Source organism: Salmo salar, chromosome 03 (genome assembly GCF_965601325.2).
Source record: "Salmo salar chromosome 03, fSalSal1, whole genome shotgun sequence".
In the NCBI taxonomy this organism is placed as follows: Eukaryota; Metazoa; Chordata; class Actinopteri; order Salmoniformes; family Salmonidae; genus Salmo; species Salmo salar.
In genome coordinates, this window is record NC_138293.1 from 93,331,273 (window position 1) to 93,347,450 (window position 16,178).

The 16,178-nt window shown below is 43.6% G+C and overlaps 1 protein-coding gene across 2 annotated transcripts; it reads right to left on the minus strand.

Moving 5' to 3' along the window:
- Positions 1-1,391: 1,391 nt before the first annotated feature.
- On the minus strand, positions 1,392-15,271 carry LOC106601476 (uncharacterized). 2 transcript variants are annotated; one of them, XM_014193698.3, is made up of 3 exons: positions 14,420-15,271; positions 5,017-5,194; positions 1,392-4,598 (listed from the first exon to the last, which is right to left on the minus strand). In XM_014193698.3, the coding sequence occupies exons 1-3, from the start codon at positions 14,426-14,428 to the stop codon at positions 3,499-3,501; spliced, it is 1,287 nt and encodes a 428-aa protein (XP_014049173.1). In that variant the 5' UTR covers positions 14,429-15,271; the 3' UTR covers positions 1,392-3,498. The 2 variants fall into 2 exon arrangements, with proteins under 2 accessions (XP_014049173.1, XP_014049172.1); XM_014193697.3 differs by having other exon boundaries at positions 5,017-15,271.
- Positions 15,272-16,178: the final 907 nt, after the last annotated feature.

Consider the following 16,178-nt stretch of genomic DNA (forward strand, 5'->3'; position numbering starts at 1 on the left):
ATAGAGCTGCTTATGATGACAGCTGGTGATGTTGAAAGGCCGGTCTCTCAGGCAGCCTCACGGTCTGGTGAGGCTGGGAGCTCCAAGGATCTGAACCCGAGGTAGAAGCCACCGGAGAGGGAGACAGAACCGAGGATGAAGACGCAGGTACCTCCGGATCCGATCTTGATTGGGAAGCCACCGCGGAAGAAGTCGCCGGAACCTCTGGATCCAGGGCGGCAAAGCTGTTTCTGGTCTGTGCTAAGTCATTGATTGCAAGATATTAGCTGTTGTCCCTTAGTCGTTTAATAAATGCATAACGCTAAACCTAGACACTTGCATTTCATAGTATTCCAAATGGTGACTCAAGGCTCGCTACCTTGGCTAGATTAATTTATACAATTATGGGCCTGTAGCATTAACATAATATTGGAGTCAGAGTCAAAATATTCTTTACTCTTCACCTTCTTCTGGCAACAGTCCATACTTGGTCCGTTACTCTTTTTAATTTGCTTCAATGATCTTCACATTTTCCAAATGTGTATTTTGGTCCTGTTTTGTCCAACTGACAACACATTACATTATCAAAGTATGTTTGTCTATTTTATGTTTCTATCTGAAAAGTCCTCTGAGGCGTGTAGTGACCTCTCCGAGGAGTGGTTGTCAGGGTGGAGGTGGTAGCACATGATGGGGTGGGGGTACGTTCGGGGGGTCTCCCCACATGAAGCCTGGCCACTCATTTTTATGATGTTTCAGAACTACTTGTCAAAAAAAGTTACAAATGTATAATTTTCTTTTAAAATAAATAACAGGTCATTCTGATGTGTATGATAGAACACATTTTCAACTCCAGGGACAAAAAAATCACTATGAGACATTTTCACCCCAGGTGAGCCCCACCGAGCCCCCTGACTCATTGACTATAAGGCCTACAGATTCATTCTGTTTATTTTTTTATCAATGTGTGTGTGTGTATATAGGATTGTACAGGTGTGTATATTTCAAGAATTCCAATCTTATACTTTTAGATGTGTGTGTGTATTGTTGTGTATTGTTAGATATTACTGCACTGTTGGAGCTAGGAACACAAGCATTTCTACACCCGCAAGAACATCTGCTAAATATGTGTATGTGACCAATACATTTGAAGATTAGAGTGTGTGTTTGTGTATGAGTACAAGTGCATAGGATTGTGTGTGTGGGTTTGCAATTGGTGGAAGGTGGTATGTGCATTAACATTAGTGAAGTAACACATAAAACATTGGTTTAGGTGTTATTACATGATCGGTTGAAGTTATTACATTATTCTTTAAAAAAAGTTGTTACTCACCTGATAACGTAACTTATTAAATTAAATGGAAAAAGTTATTACTATAACAATTCAACATTTTATCATATTAACCAACAAGATATTACATTTACCAGTTTTATTACATTATAAATATAAAAGTTATTACATTAACCATTGTTACAAGACACAGTATGCATAGTTCTTGCCTTGACCTCATGGATATTATTATTCAATGTATTATGGATTCGTTTAAGGATCATTTTAATAAATTTACATATTATAAAAATATAAAATTAAAGAGATAACTTATTGTTTAGAAGATAAGGAATGGATGGAATTCATTGATCAATTGAATACATGAATATACACCTATTGTTGAAACATTATTCTACATAATGACATTTAATAATAATAGTATCATGAGTATACAATGGCTTGTGAAAATATTCACCCCCTTGGCATTTTTCCAATTTTGTTGCCTTACAACCTGGAAATAAAATAGATTTTTGGGGAGTTTGTATCATTTAAATTACACAACCTGCCTACCACTTAGAAGATGCAAAATATTTTTTATTGTGAAACAAGAAATAAGACAAAAAAACATACAACTTGAGCGTGCTTAACTTTTGCAGCCACCTTTTGCAGCAATTACAGCTGCAAGTCTCTTGGGGTATGTCTTTATAAGCTTGGCACATTTAGCCACTGGGATTTTTGCCCATTCTTCAAGGCAAAACTGCTCCAGCTCCTTCAAGTTGGTTGGGTTCCGCTGGTGTACAGCAATCTTTAAGTCATACCACAGATCCTCAATTAGATTGAGGTCTGGGCTTTGACTAGGCCATTCCAAGACATTGAAATGTTTCCCCTTAAACCACTCAAGTGTTGCTGTAGCAGTACGCTTAGGGTCATTGTCCTGCTGGAAGGTGAACCTCCGTCACAGTCTCAACTCTCTGGAAGACGGAAACAGGTTTCCTTCAAGGATTTCTCTGTATTTAGCGCCATCCATCATTCTTTCGATTCTGACCAGTTTCCCAGTCCCTGCCAATGAAAAACATGGGGATGGTGTTCTCTGGGTGATGGGAGGGGTTGGGTTTGCGCCAGACATAGCGTTTTCCTTGCTGGCCAAAAAGCTCAATTTAAGTCTCATCTGACCAGAGTACCTTCTTCCATATGTTTGGGGAGTCTCCCACATGCCTTTTGGCGAACACCAAATGTGTTTGCTTATTTTTTTCTTTAAGCAATGGCTTTATTCTGGCCACTCTTCTGTAAAGCCCAGTTCTGTGGAGTGTACGGCTTAAAGTGGTCCTATGGACAGATACTTCAATCTCCGCTGTGGAGCTTTGCAGCTCCTTCAGGGTTATCTTTGGTCTCTTTGTTGCCTCTCTGATTAATGCCCTCCTTGTCTGGTATGTGAGTTTTGGTGGCAGTCCTCTCTTGACAGGTTTGTTGTGGTGCCATATTCTTTCCTTTTTTAGTAATGGATTTAATGGTGTTCTGTGGGATGTTCAAAGTTTCAGATATTTTTTTATAACCCAACCCTGATCTGTACTTGTCCACAATTTTGTCCCTGATCTGTTTGGAGACCTCCTTGATCTTCATGGTGCGCCTTGGTGTTGCAGACTCTGGGGCCTTTCAGAACAGGTGTTTAAATACTGACATCATGTGACAGATCATGTGACACTTAGATTGCACACAGGTGGACTTTATTTAAATAATTATGTGACTTCTGAAGGTAATTAGTTGCACCAGATCTTATTTAGGGGCTTCATAGCAAAGGGGGTGAATACATATGCATGCACCACTATATTTATTTTTTAAATATATTTTTTGAAACAAGTTATTTTTTTTCATTTCACTTCACCAATTTGGACTATTTTGTGTATGCCCATTATATGAAACCCAAATAAAAAACTATTTAAATTACAGGTTGTAATGCAACAAAATAGGAAAAACGCCAAGGGGGGTGAATACTTTTGCAAGGCACTGTATGAAAGATACAATTATCAACATCCCCCCTCACACAGTCACACAGGTTCACTATGACATTTTCTATAACATTTGTCCATTTAGATCAATGTGTGATATTACATAGGCACATGGGAGACCTGATGCTAGATCAGAGCTGCATATTATGCTCCACAGAGGTTACCATGGTGATCAGACTAAATCAATTGTTTGACAATAGGAGATGGATATGACTGTTCACTAGATGTTTTATACTGATCCTTTATTCAGGGATCTGGAACCGGTGACAGATAGCAGGGAGAGGAAATACAGCACGTTTTTGTTTTCTGGTGTTTTTTCATTTGCCCTAAATAAGCAAAGCTCTTCCCACATAGACAAACATAGGGTTTCACTCCAGTGTGTGTTCGCTGGTGTGAATTCAGGGTCCCTGATTGACAGAAGCTCTTCCCACACTGACCACAGCTATAAGGCTTCTCTCCTGTGTGTATGCGCTGGTGTATAGTAAGTTTTTCTGACACCACAAAGCTCTTCCCACACTGATCACAGCTAAAAGGTTTCTCTCCTGTGTGTTTTCTCTGGTGTATATTCAGGTGGACTGATTGAGCAAAGCTCTTGCCACACTGAATACATCTATAAGGCTTCTCTCCAGTGTGTGTTCGCTGGTGTGAATTTAGGGTCCCTGATTGGCTGAAGCTCTTCCCACACTTAACACAAGTAAAAGGTTTCTCTCTAGTGTGTGTTCGATGGTGTCTAGTCAGGGAGGAAGCTATAGCAAAGCTCTTCCCACATAGACAGACATAAGGTCTCTCTCCAGTGTGTGTTCGATGGTGTCTAGTCAGGGAGGAAGCTAGAGCAAAGTTCTTCCCACACTGATCACAGCTATAAGGTTTCTCTCCAGTGTGTGTTCGCTGGTGTGAATTTTGGGGCTGTGATTGACTGACGCCCTTCCCACACTGATCACAGCTATAAGATTGCTCTCCTGTGTGTGTTAGCTTGTGTATGTTAAGGGCTCCCAAATATGAAAAGCTTTTCCCACAATCAAGGCAGGGGTAAGGTTTCTCTCCTGTATGAATTCTCAGATGAGATTTTAAAGTGTTAGAAACAGCGAAACTCTTCCCACACTGTGAGCAGCAGTACGGTTTCTCTCCGGTATGAATCCGCTGGTGAATAATGAAGTCACTCCGGCTTGTGAAACTCTTCCCCCAGTCAGAACAGCAGTGGTGAGGTTTCTTCCCTGTACGTCTCTGCTGGTGCTTCTTGAGATGTTCTGATCTGGAAAGATTCTTCTCTGTCTCGTCAGCAACATGTGGTTGAGGATCCCCAGATGACAAGCCCCTCCAACTGAGAGAATGGTTAGGGGTGTCCCCTGTGAAACAAAGACATTGAATAACTATTTTTTGGAAATATGGGTCCATAAACAAATACTATAATAAAATTTTTTTTAAAAAGAAGTTATATAGCAGACTCTTCTCCAGCGTGACTTACAGGAGCAATTAGGGTTAAGTATCTTGCTCAAAGGGCACAGACAGATTTTCCACCAAGTCGGCTCAGAGATCCAAACCAGCAACCTTTCAATGTGTGGCCCAACGCTCTTAAACACAAGACTACCTGTCTCTCTTTTCATCAATATACACTCAGTGGACAGTTTATTAGGTACACCATCCTCTGTTCCCAAAATACGATTGACAATTAACTAGCCCCTGAGTGTTTTACTGTTTATAAATCAATTAACAGAAGTTGCAGAAACAGATTGTGGTCTCATCCACACACCCCATTGTTCTTACTTGATGAAATCAAATCTCCCTCCTCGTGTCCCCCTCTCACAGTTCCACTCTGCCCTGCTGTTTTCCTGCAGTCGACCAGCCCCACAGACACTCTCTCCAGACCCAGCAGTAAGGTGCTACCAGGAGAGTTGTAAGCAGGGGACTCCGGCAGAGTGGAGGGGGACGGGCTGGCTCTGTCCTGGTGACCACAGGAAGTATTGTACATAGAATATCATTAGACCAAACATTTGATTACTTTAGTCTAAATCTCTGATTGATTGGTGCATCCTTATAATACCTCCTTTCTCCTGAAGTGTGTAATCGTTCATTACTTTCCACAAATGTACAGTTCAAATCACTTTAGGACATTTTTCAAATGGAAGTGGTATATTTTTTTACTAATGTAAAAACGTATAACACTTGTAATGCCCCGTCTTATGTTCAGAACCTTTGATTGAGTATTCATTGGAGTTGAACACATCCTTCACCCCTGAGCCAATCTTGGTTAACCCAGAACTAATGTCTCACGTAATTGGTCAGCCGCACGATTTAGTTCTGAGTTCATACGTGTTAGGATGAGAGCTTAACAGATGCAGGAATGAAGAGCTCCACCCTCTCTTTCAAGATACGGGCCGAATGTCCCCTTTCCTTTCCAAAATGCCAACACCTGCAAAATCGTTATTTGTCATAATAACAAGTGAGGAATAACTAAAACACCTGAACTACATTATGATGTAGTATTTGGAGCCAAATCCGTACATTTTTTGGTTTTACCTTCCACGTCTTTCTGGTGCCTTTTACAGCTTGTTCTAGCCTAAAGCATTGCAGAGTTATGCATCCTATACATTTATATAATCAGGGTTTGGGGGGCTTTAGCCCCTCCCCCACCCCAAGCACCACACCACTGGAATGGCCGTTGACAAATATCCAACACATGGGCTAGTCTACCATCCAGATCAGAGCTGTAAATACAATCAAGCATGTCTAATGGCAGAGTTGTTAGTTTGGCACTGTTGATCAGCACAGACTTGGTATGACCCCCTCCTTAGGACCATCTGGCAGAACGCCCAGAATATGGTCTATAAGTTAAGATAGGAGACGGTGCCAGACACATGCCGGAACCAACCCTATGAACGATGACTATGTAACCTATCAGTAACCAGTATATAAGAAATCTAACGGGACTGCCCCGAGGGAGCTACCTTCAGAACGGTACTTTATACTTCTAAGTTTGACTTTGACCTCTCCAGCATGCTGATAAAAAACCTTAATTCATTTAAGATTGACTTCGAGTGTCCCTGTGTTGAATTTCCACGAGAATCCCATCACATACACTACATGCCCAAAAGTATGTGGACACGTGCTCGTTGAACATCTCATTCCAAAATCATGGGCATTAATATGGAGTTGGTCCCCCGTTTGCTGCTATAACAGCCTCCACTTCCGGGAAGTCTTTCCACCAGATGTTGGAACATTGCTGCGGGGACTTGCTTCAATTCAGCCACAAGAGCATTAGTGAGGTTGGGCACTGATGTTGGGCAATTAGGCCTGGCTTGCGGTCTGCGTTCCAATTCATCTCAAAGGTGTTCGATGGGGTTGAGGTCAGGGCTCTGTGCAGGCCAGTCAAGTTCTTCCACACCAATCTCAACAAACTATTTCTGTATGGACCTCGCTTTGTGCACGGGGGCATTGTCATGCTGAAACAGGAAAGGGCATTCCCCAAACTTACCACAAAGTTGGAAGCACAGAATCATCTAAAATGTAATTGCATGCTGTAGCATTAAGAATTCCCTTAAATGGAACTAAGGAAACATGACAAACAGCCCCAGACAATTATTCCTCCTCCACCAAACTTTACAGTTGGCACTATGCATTGGGGCAGGTAGCTTTTCCTGGCATCCTTCAAACCCAGATTTGTCGTTCGGCGGTGAGCCTTACACCACTCCAGCCGACACTTGGCATTGCGCATAGTGACCTTATGCTTGTGTGCGGCTGCTCAGCTATTGAAACCCATTTCATGAAACTCCCGACGAACAGTTATTGTGCTGACGTTGCATCCAGAGGCAGTTTGGAACTAGGTTGGGAGTGTTGCAACTGAGGACAGACGATTGTTATGCGCTGCACGCTTCAGTACTCGGTGGTCCCGTTCTGTGATCTTGTGTGGCCTACCACTTCTCGATTGAGCCGTTGTTGCTCCTAGACATTTCTACTTCACAATAACAGCAATTACAGTTGACCAGGGAAGCTCTAGCAGGGCAGAAATTTGACAAACTGACTTGTTGGAAAGGTGGCATCTTATGATGGTACCATGTTGAAAGTCACTGATCTCTTCAGTAAGGCCATTCTACTGCCAATGTGTGTCTATGGAGGTTGCATGGCTGTGTGCTCAATTTTATACACCTGTCAGCAACGGGTGTGGCTGAAATAGCCAAATCCAATAATTTGAAGGGGTGGCCACATACTTATGAATGTACTGTATTTATACTGTGGACTCCGATATTGCTCTTCCTAATATTTATATTTTTCTTAATTCCATTATTTTAGATGTGTAACGTTATTGTTGTGAATTGTTAGATATTACTGCACTGTTGGAACTAGGAACACAAGCATTTCGCTACACCTGCAATAAGATCTGCTAAGTATGTGTATGGACCAATAAAATCAGATTTTATTTGTTGTCTCAGCTACAATTTGAGTTCTGTCCTGTCTGACAGTGCAACATGGCCAGCTCTTACCGTAGCGTGGACTATGGAGTAGCCAGCTAGCGTTGCAGAAGTCCATTGCGTTGCATGCACTCTAAGGTAGCAGTGTGACAATTTTGTTTTGAACTGATGCTGTGGCGCTTCCAGGCAGCCACTCGAGAGTAACATGTATTACAATGTTTGTGTTGTTTTTTCATTATTTTGGTCGCACTGCATACTGTTCCTTGCTCTTTTAACGGATTACAAACGTTGTGGAATACTCATCACATTTTCTACGGATTTACAAAAAACATGCACCTCCACTGGCACCGCATATCCGAGACAAACTTTAGTGCTTCGGGAGGAAAATACTGACAATAGAAGTTAACAGACCTAAAACACATCAAAAACACAATCACTCACGTGAATGCAGAATTCTAAAGTGAATTATGTGACGTCACAAATACGTCCCAGAATGCCCCAGAGACCCCGAATGTGCTTGTTTGTAATTCAAAATCATTGATAAACAAAGTGGATGAATTTGAACTGCTTCTTCAATCTGTAAATGCAAACATTGAATGCGTCACTTAAACTTGGGCCACGAAAATATCCCAGACGAATCTCTTTTCACATATAACTATCAGCTGTTCAGAAATGACAGGTCCAGAGAGGGGATGTGGCTATGCATGTGAATCACAGTATGCAAGCAAAGAGAAGAACTGACCTAGAGAAAGAGGAATTTGAGTGTATGTGGCTTCGGCTCCGTCCTAAACGACTCCCAAACTCAGTTTCAACTCTGTTTGTGAGAATACTCTACCATCCACTACGGGCAAATGAGAAAACACTTCGGTAGAACACTGTGGATTATCTCATCAACACTGTCGATGTGATCAGGATGTCCTATACCTAAAGTGTCAAACCCATGTACAACGAGTGACTGGAGGCCCATCTCTCTAACGTCATGCCTTGGACAAATCCAGGAGAACTTCATTAAAAGAAAACTCATGCCAACAGTTTTATCTGAGTGCACAAATCAGTATGCCTGCCTACCAAAGTCCAGCACTACTACCACTCTTTTGAAAGACACACACTCCTGGCTGACAGCTACAGACTCCAAAATACCAACAAGGTGAGGGTGTTACTTGCTGATATGTCCAAAGCCTTTGATCGAGTAGATCACATAAAGCTCCTGCAACATCTGTCTGACATTGAACTGTGTCCAAGGTTACTAGCCTGGCTCCACAGCTACACCACAGGAAGAAGACAGAGGGTGATGGTTACTAGCCTGGCTCCACAGCTACACCACAGGAAGAAGGCAGAGGGTGATGGTTACTAGCCTGGCTCCACAGCTACACCACCAGAAGAAGACAGAGGGTGATGGTTACTAGCCTGGCTCCACAGCTACACCACAGGAAGAAGACAGAGGGTGATGGTTACTAGCCTGGCTCCACAGCTACACCACAGGAAGAAGACAGAGGGTGATGGTTACTAGCCTGGCTCCACAGCTACACCACAGGAAGAAGACAGAGGGTGATGGTTACTAGCCTGGCTCCACAGCTACACCACAGGAAGAAGACAGAGGGTGATGGTTACTAGCCTGGCTACACAGCTACACCACAGGAAGAAGACAGAGGGTGATGGTTACTAGCCTGGCTCCACAGCTACACCACAGGAAGAAGACAGAGGGTGATGGTTACTAGCCTGGCTCCACAGCTACACCACAGGAAGAAGACAGAGGGTGATGGTTACTAGCCTGGCTCCACAGCTACACCACAGGAAGAAGACAGAGGGTGATGGTTACTAGCCTGGCTCCACAGCTACACCACAGGAAGAAGGCAGAGGGTGATGGTTACTAGCCTGGCTCCACAGCTACACCACCAGAAGAAGACAGAGGGTGATGGTTACTAGCCTGGCTCCACAGCTACACCACAGGAAGAAGACAGAGGGTGATGGTTACTAGCCTGGCTCCACAGCTACACCACAGGAAGAAGGCAGAGGGTGATGGTTACTAGCCTGGCTCCACAGCTACACCACCAGAAGAAGACAGAGGGTGATGGTTACTAGCCTGGCTCCACAGCTACACCACAGGAAGAAGGCAGAGGGTGATGGTTACTAGCCTGGCTCCACAGCTACACCACAGGAAGAAGACAGAGGGTGATGGTTACTAGCCTGGCTCCACAGCTACACCACAGGAAGAAGGCAGAGGGTGATGGTTACTAGCCTGGCTCCACAGCTACACCACAGGAAGAAGACAGAGGGTGATGGTTACTAGCCTGGCTCCACAGCTACACCACAGGAAGAAGGCAGAGGGTGATGGTTACTAGCCTGGCTCCACAGCTACACCACAGGAAGAAGACAGAGGGTGATGGTTACTAGCCTGGCTCCACAGCTACACCACAGGTAGAAGACAGAGGGTGATGGTTACTAGCCTGGCTCCACAGCTACACCACAGGAAGAAGACAGAGGGTGATGGTTACTAGCCTGGCTCCACAGCTACGCCACAGGAAGAAGACAGAGGGTGATGGTTACTAGCCTGGCTCCACAGCTACACCACAGGAAGAAGACAGAGGGTGATGGTTACTAGCCTGGCTCCACAGCTACACCACAGCAAGAAGGCAGAGGGTGATGGTTACTAGCCTGGCTCCACAGCTACACCACAGGAAGAAGGCAGAGGGTGATGGTTACTAGCCTGGCTCCACAGCTACTCCACAGCAAGAAGGCAGAGGGTGATGGTTACTAGCCTGGCTCCACAGCTACACCACAGCAAGAAGGCAGAGGGTGATGGTTACTAGCCTGGCTCCACAGCTACACCACAGCAAGAAGGCAGAGGGTGATGGTTACTAGCCTGGCTCCACAGCTACTCCACAGCAAGAAGGCAGAGGGTGATGGCAAATGGCACTTTTAGCCCTTGGTCAGAGGTCACCTCTGGTGTGCCACAAGGGGGCGTGGTCTCACCATATCTGTTTCTCCTTCAGATGTCCACCCGAAAAGTTGTCTTCAGTGACACTCTGGACACTGGGTATGCAGACGATGTAGGGCTGTCCCGAGTCATACCATTAACCAGCATCAAAGAGGACATTTCCATGGGCTTGGAGGCAAAGCAGCTGGAAGAGTGGGCCACATCCATCAACATGCTCCTGAATGGGAAAAAGTCTGTGGAAATTGGGATGTGTTTTCTAGAAACCATCCACAACCTGCACCACTAATCCTAGGAGGACAGGAAGTAACAGTGGTAACAACACCTAAGTATCTTGGTTTTCTGTTAGACTCTAAACTCAGTGGAGACACGTGGAGCAGTCAGTGAGGAAGGCCTCAAAATGCCTGCGCTTTTTGACTGTTCTTTCCAGAAATGGCCGACCCACTGCAGATCTGGTCACAGTCTATACTACACTGGTCAGGCCTTGTCTGGAATACGGTGGAGTGCTGTTAGTTGGATGCAGTAATATGGTGGAGTGCTGTTAGCTGGATGCAGTAATATGGTGGAGTGCTGTTAGTTGGATGCAGTAATACGGTGGAGTGCTGTTAGTTGGATGCAGTAAAAAGCAGCAGGCCCAACTAGACAGGGTGCAGAGGAGGGCCTTGAGGATCATCTCCAGAGGTGGAGCAGTCTAACCACAGCTCCCCTCACTGCAGAGCAGGCGAGAGCAGGCTGCAGTGCATCTGGTGAAGGACATGCACACTCTTGACCATCCACTGAATGACCTGCTCCCTCCAAAAAGAGGTAACTGCACCACCAGGCTCCTGAGAAACAGCCACCAACTTTCCTGTATAACTGCCTGTACGAACCGCCTGCGAAACGCCACTCTACCCACTGCTATCAGACTGTGTAATAACTCTAGATCTTAAATGATTCACAATTACAGTTAGCTACCTTTCTTTGCCTTTTCGTTAGCTAGCTAGCTTCCAGCTGACTTGTGTTAGCTAGCTAGCTGCAGAGGCTAGCTGCTTAAGCAAGCTAACGTTAGCAAATAGTAGCTGTATTGTTGCCAAGCATCCAAGTTGCTAACCAGGTTAGATAGAACTCTGAAATATGGCTGAAACGAGGTTAGCATTGTCAGAAATGCTACAAAATGGTAGCACATTGTTGGTTCTTAATGGACAGAAATGTGCACGTGATATTGATACATTTTAAATGTAATAAAAACTGTTGCACCTACAAGGTTAGTCAAACATTTCAGCCCAATGGTCACTATGGAAGCTAGTGACGTTTTAAAACGCCATTTTTTTTTTTAGCTAAGTAGGAGCAAAAAATTCTGAACACTCACTACTAGAATATATGACAATAAAATTGAAAATAATAATTGTGGTGACGGACATTTTTTATCTTAGCCAGGTAGCCTAAGACACCAAAAACGAAAAGTGTGTACTGTATGACTGACTCATAGACCGTTCAGGGAACATGAAAGATGAGGATGGCATTAGCGTTTCTCTACAAGTTGGGTGAGTCAACATGTTTTTTTTCTACTTGCAAGCACACACAGAAATCAGTACCATGGATAGACGCATCCTATTCAGCCTAGGTTGATCAAACTAAATCGTTTTTGGCAGGGGAGCATCTTTGGTTTTAGAAGTGGGGGGGACATAATTATTAAAACATTTTATCCAGTTGGATAAACACTCCAAACAGCCTACCCGACCTTTATCATGGTCCTAAAGCACACCGTTGCCTCGTTTTGTATCACATTCCTATTATAACATTGGGGGGGACTAAAAAGCAATTTCAGAATGTGGGGGGACATGTCACCCCGCCCCCAGTGAAAGTTGCGTGCCTGATTGTTTTATTATTTTAGTTGTCACTGTAGTAGACTAAACATAGGCAATTAAAAACGTTTCAAGGACTGCTTTTTTCCCATCTACGTAACATCGGACAAAATCTGAAACTTTCTGTCCAAAAATGATGCAGAAAAATGTATCCATGCTTTTGTCACTTCTAGATTAGACTACTGCAATGCTCTACTTTCCGGCTACCCGGATAAAGCACTAAATAAACTTCAGTTAGTGCTAAACACGGCTGCTAGAATCTTGACTAGAACCAAACAATTTAATCATATTACTCCAGTGCTAGCCTCTACACTGGCTTCCTGTTAAGGCTAGGACTGATTTCAAGGTTTTACTGCTAACCTACAAAGCATTACATGGGCTTGCTCCTACCTATCTTTCCGATTTGGTCCTGCCGTACATACCCACATGTACGCTCCGGTCACAAGACGCAGGCCTCCTAATTGTCCCTAGAATTTCTAAGCAAACAGCTGGAGGTAGGGCTTTCTCCCATAGAGCACCATTTTTATGGAATGGTCTGCCTATCCATGTGAGAGACGCAGACTCGGTCGTGACCTTTTAAGTCTTTATTGAAAACTCATGTCTTCAGTAGGTCCTATGATTGAGTGTAGTCTGGCACAGGGGTGTGAAGGTGAACAGAAAGGCACTGGAGCGATGAATCGCCCTTGCTGTCTCTGCCTGGCCTGTTCCCCTCTCTCCACTGGGATTCTCTGCCTCTAACCCCATTACGGGGGCTGAGTCACTGGCTTACTGGTGTTCTTCCATGCCTTCCCTAGGAGGGGTGCGTCACTTGAGTGGGTTGAGTCACTGACGTGACCTTCCTGTCTGGGTTGGCGCCCCTCTCGGGTTCGTGCCGTGGGGGAGATCTCCGTGGGCTATACTCGGCCTTGTCTCAGAGTAGTAGGTTGGTGGTGGAAGATATCCATCTAGTGGTGTGGGGGCTGTGCTTAGGCAAAGTGGGTGGGGTTAAATCTGGGCCTGTTTGGCCCTGTCCGGTGGTATCGTCGGATGGGGCCACAGTGTCTCCCGACCCCTCCTATCTCAGACTCCAGTATTTATGCTGCAACAGTATATGTGTCGGGAGGCTAGGGTCAGTCTGTTATATCTGGAGTATTTCTTCTGTCTTATCCAGTGTAAATTTAAGTTCTCTCTGCCCTAAGACCATGCCTCAGGTCTCTCTTTCTCTCTCTCTCATTTACTCCTGAGGTGCTGACCTGTTGGACCCTCTACAACCACTATGATTATTATTATTTTACCCTGTTGGTCATCTATAAACATTTGAACATCTTGCCCATGTTCTGTTATAATCGCCACCCGGCACAGCCAGAAGAGGACTGGCCACCCCTCATAGCCTGGTTCCTCTCTAGGTTTCTTCCTAGGTTCCTGCCTTTCTAGAGAGTGTTTTCCAGCCACCGTGCTTCTACATCTGCTTTGCTTGCTGTTTGGGGTTTTAGGCTGGGTTTCTGTACAGCACTTGGTGACATCGGCTGATGTAAAAAGGGCTTTATAAATACATTTGATTGAATGATTTGATGATGTTGAAATGGTTCTTGAATAGTGGAGGCAGCGCCTGTTTTCTTTGTGTTAACAATAATTCAATAGTTATTTAGTAGTCTGAAAACATCCGAAACATTCACTTGCTTGACCATTCTGTAGGTCATGTAACTATTTGTTACATGGAACATATTTTGTTAACTTAACCAGAAAGATGTTACACTCCGGTTTTATGATTAAACAAAAGGTGTGGTTGAATTTATTCTGCCACTGTCTTCTTGTCACCGCTGTGTCAATGCATATGAACGAACAAGTTAGAGCAAACAATATAATATCCCAAGTTTTTAATTACCATCATTGTTTATTTTGTCCAGCTGTTCAAATGGAAATGGAAGATCAAAGATGACGAAAAATAGGCCTAGACATGTTATACACCACAGTGGGCATACTGTTAATAAAACCAAACTTACCCGATCCATCTTGGAAGCTATTTGTTCTTCAACATTTCTTCAAATAAAAAAACGTCACCGTAAATCTGTAGCTAGCCAAGACTACAGTTACTTTCTTTGTTACAGCGTTCAGATAAAGAACAGCTAGACCAGAGCAATCACACGTCCTACACAATATCAAAACTTAAGTGGTGACAAATAAGTGTCTGATGTAAGCTAATCTTACTTCAATAAGATCCTGGATAAGATCTTACCTGATCTATTAAAGTCAGGAAAACGTTCAACACCCTATTCACCAATAATCCTGTTGTCGTCTAACTCTACCCCACCGTCACTTGGAACAACGTCCTCTGTGAGATTCCAGATAGTTTTAATTGTCTGAGGCCCAGTAAGGGAAGCCTGTAAAATACCAGACTTATTACAGCAGCGCTATCCGTGCAGCGAACCAGTAAAACCCGATGTATGTTCAATCCGACATCTGCAGTTGTCATGCAGCACTTACAGCAATGCAACCTCCGCAGTTGTCAATGCATTTATACTTCCGTTTCACGGAGCAGCCTCAAAGCAGTTGAGAAGGAACTGGTCTTCTTCTTCTTTGGTATAATGGCGGTCCGCCATAAACAATTGTTATAGGTTCATACCTCCAGCAAGTGTATTGGCTGTGTATCAGTCTACAATTCTGTAGTATTAATTCATTGCACTTTGTGAAAAACCAACTAACCCTACACCCATTAAAACCTCATTATTCCACTACTTTGGCCCTCTGATTCTACACCAGGCCAGCAGCCTGGGAGGACGGGACATTATCGTTCAAAACACCTTGCACGTCTTCTGCAGTAAAATATTGTACACCCAAGTACTTCTTCTCTACAGCTGCCACCACAACATCTATCCACTGTTATTTACATTCTATACCTGCGGTACAGTTGACAACCATGGCTATGAACGCCCAAAAATGATTGTTGGTGTTGTTTTTTTTCATCTTTTTGTGTCGCACTGCATACTGTTCCTTGTTCTTTTAACGGATTAAGCATGGCTTTGACAACGATGAATTGTACAAACGTTGTGGAATACTCATCAATGCTGGAAAGAAGTAGTCAAGAGACGAAGTTTGTATTTATACAGGAAGTACCGCCCCCACTCATCGTCAACCAATCATGTCAATGTCGAGCTAAACAGAGCTTTAGATCTCGCCAACAAGTAGTCTTAAAACTCGAAAATGAGTTACCTTTGGCTCGTCCAGCCATCCTTAAGGGAAAAATGAATGGGGAAAAAATGTGGGTTTTGGATTAAACGCCAAAAATAGGGTCAGCACAGGCTAAGGAAATCTTATACGTTTTGTTCTGAGAAAATAGCAGTCAGTTAATATGACCTTTATGAATTATGAAGCCTTTATGTGATTTAAATGCTTTTTTTTATTGCATAAGTGACATTAGCTGATAAAGATTGATGAACAAAACGAACAAGATCTCCTAAACCTGTGTTTACAACAGTCCTTATTTTCAGCATTTATCCAAACACCATGCAAAACCGCCATTAATTTCCTCCATAGGCTTTGTCCAACGAACCATGGCAAAAGTAGTGCCTATAGAAAGATGCCATTACTATTTCTCTCTATAGAGCCCCACAGTGGACGAGTCATAATACCCTTAAAACCAAATGGTCAAACTAGGAAATGGTTCCAATTGTTTTCCACCATTCACTTTACCCATAGGGGATTTTCCATAGGCTTACCCTGGCGAGACATTTTGAGAACCATTTCAATCTCTCTCGGACAAGG

What these genes read in the sequence shown, in the direction of transcription:
- LOC106601476 (XM_014193697.3), bottom strand. Translation starts at nt 5,221, where the DNA reads ATGTACAATACTTCCTGTGGTCACCAGGACAGAGCCAGCCCGTCCCCC. An exon ending in GGGAGATTTGATTTCATCAA is followed by an intron (nt 4,599 to 5,016) that starts GTAAGAACAATG and finishes TTTGTTTCACAG; the next exon opens with GGGACACCCCTAACCATTCT.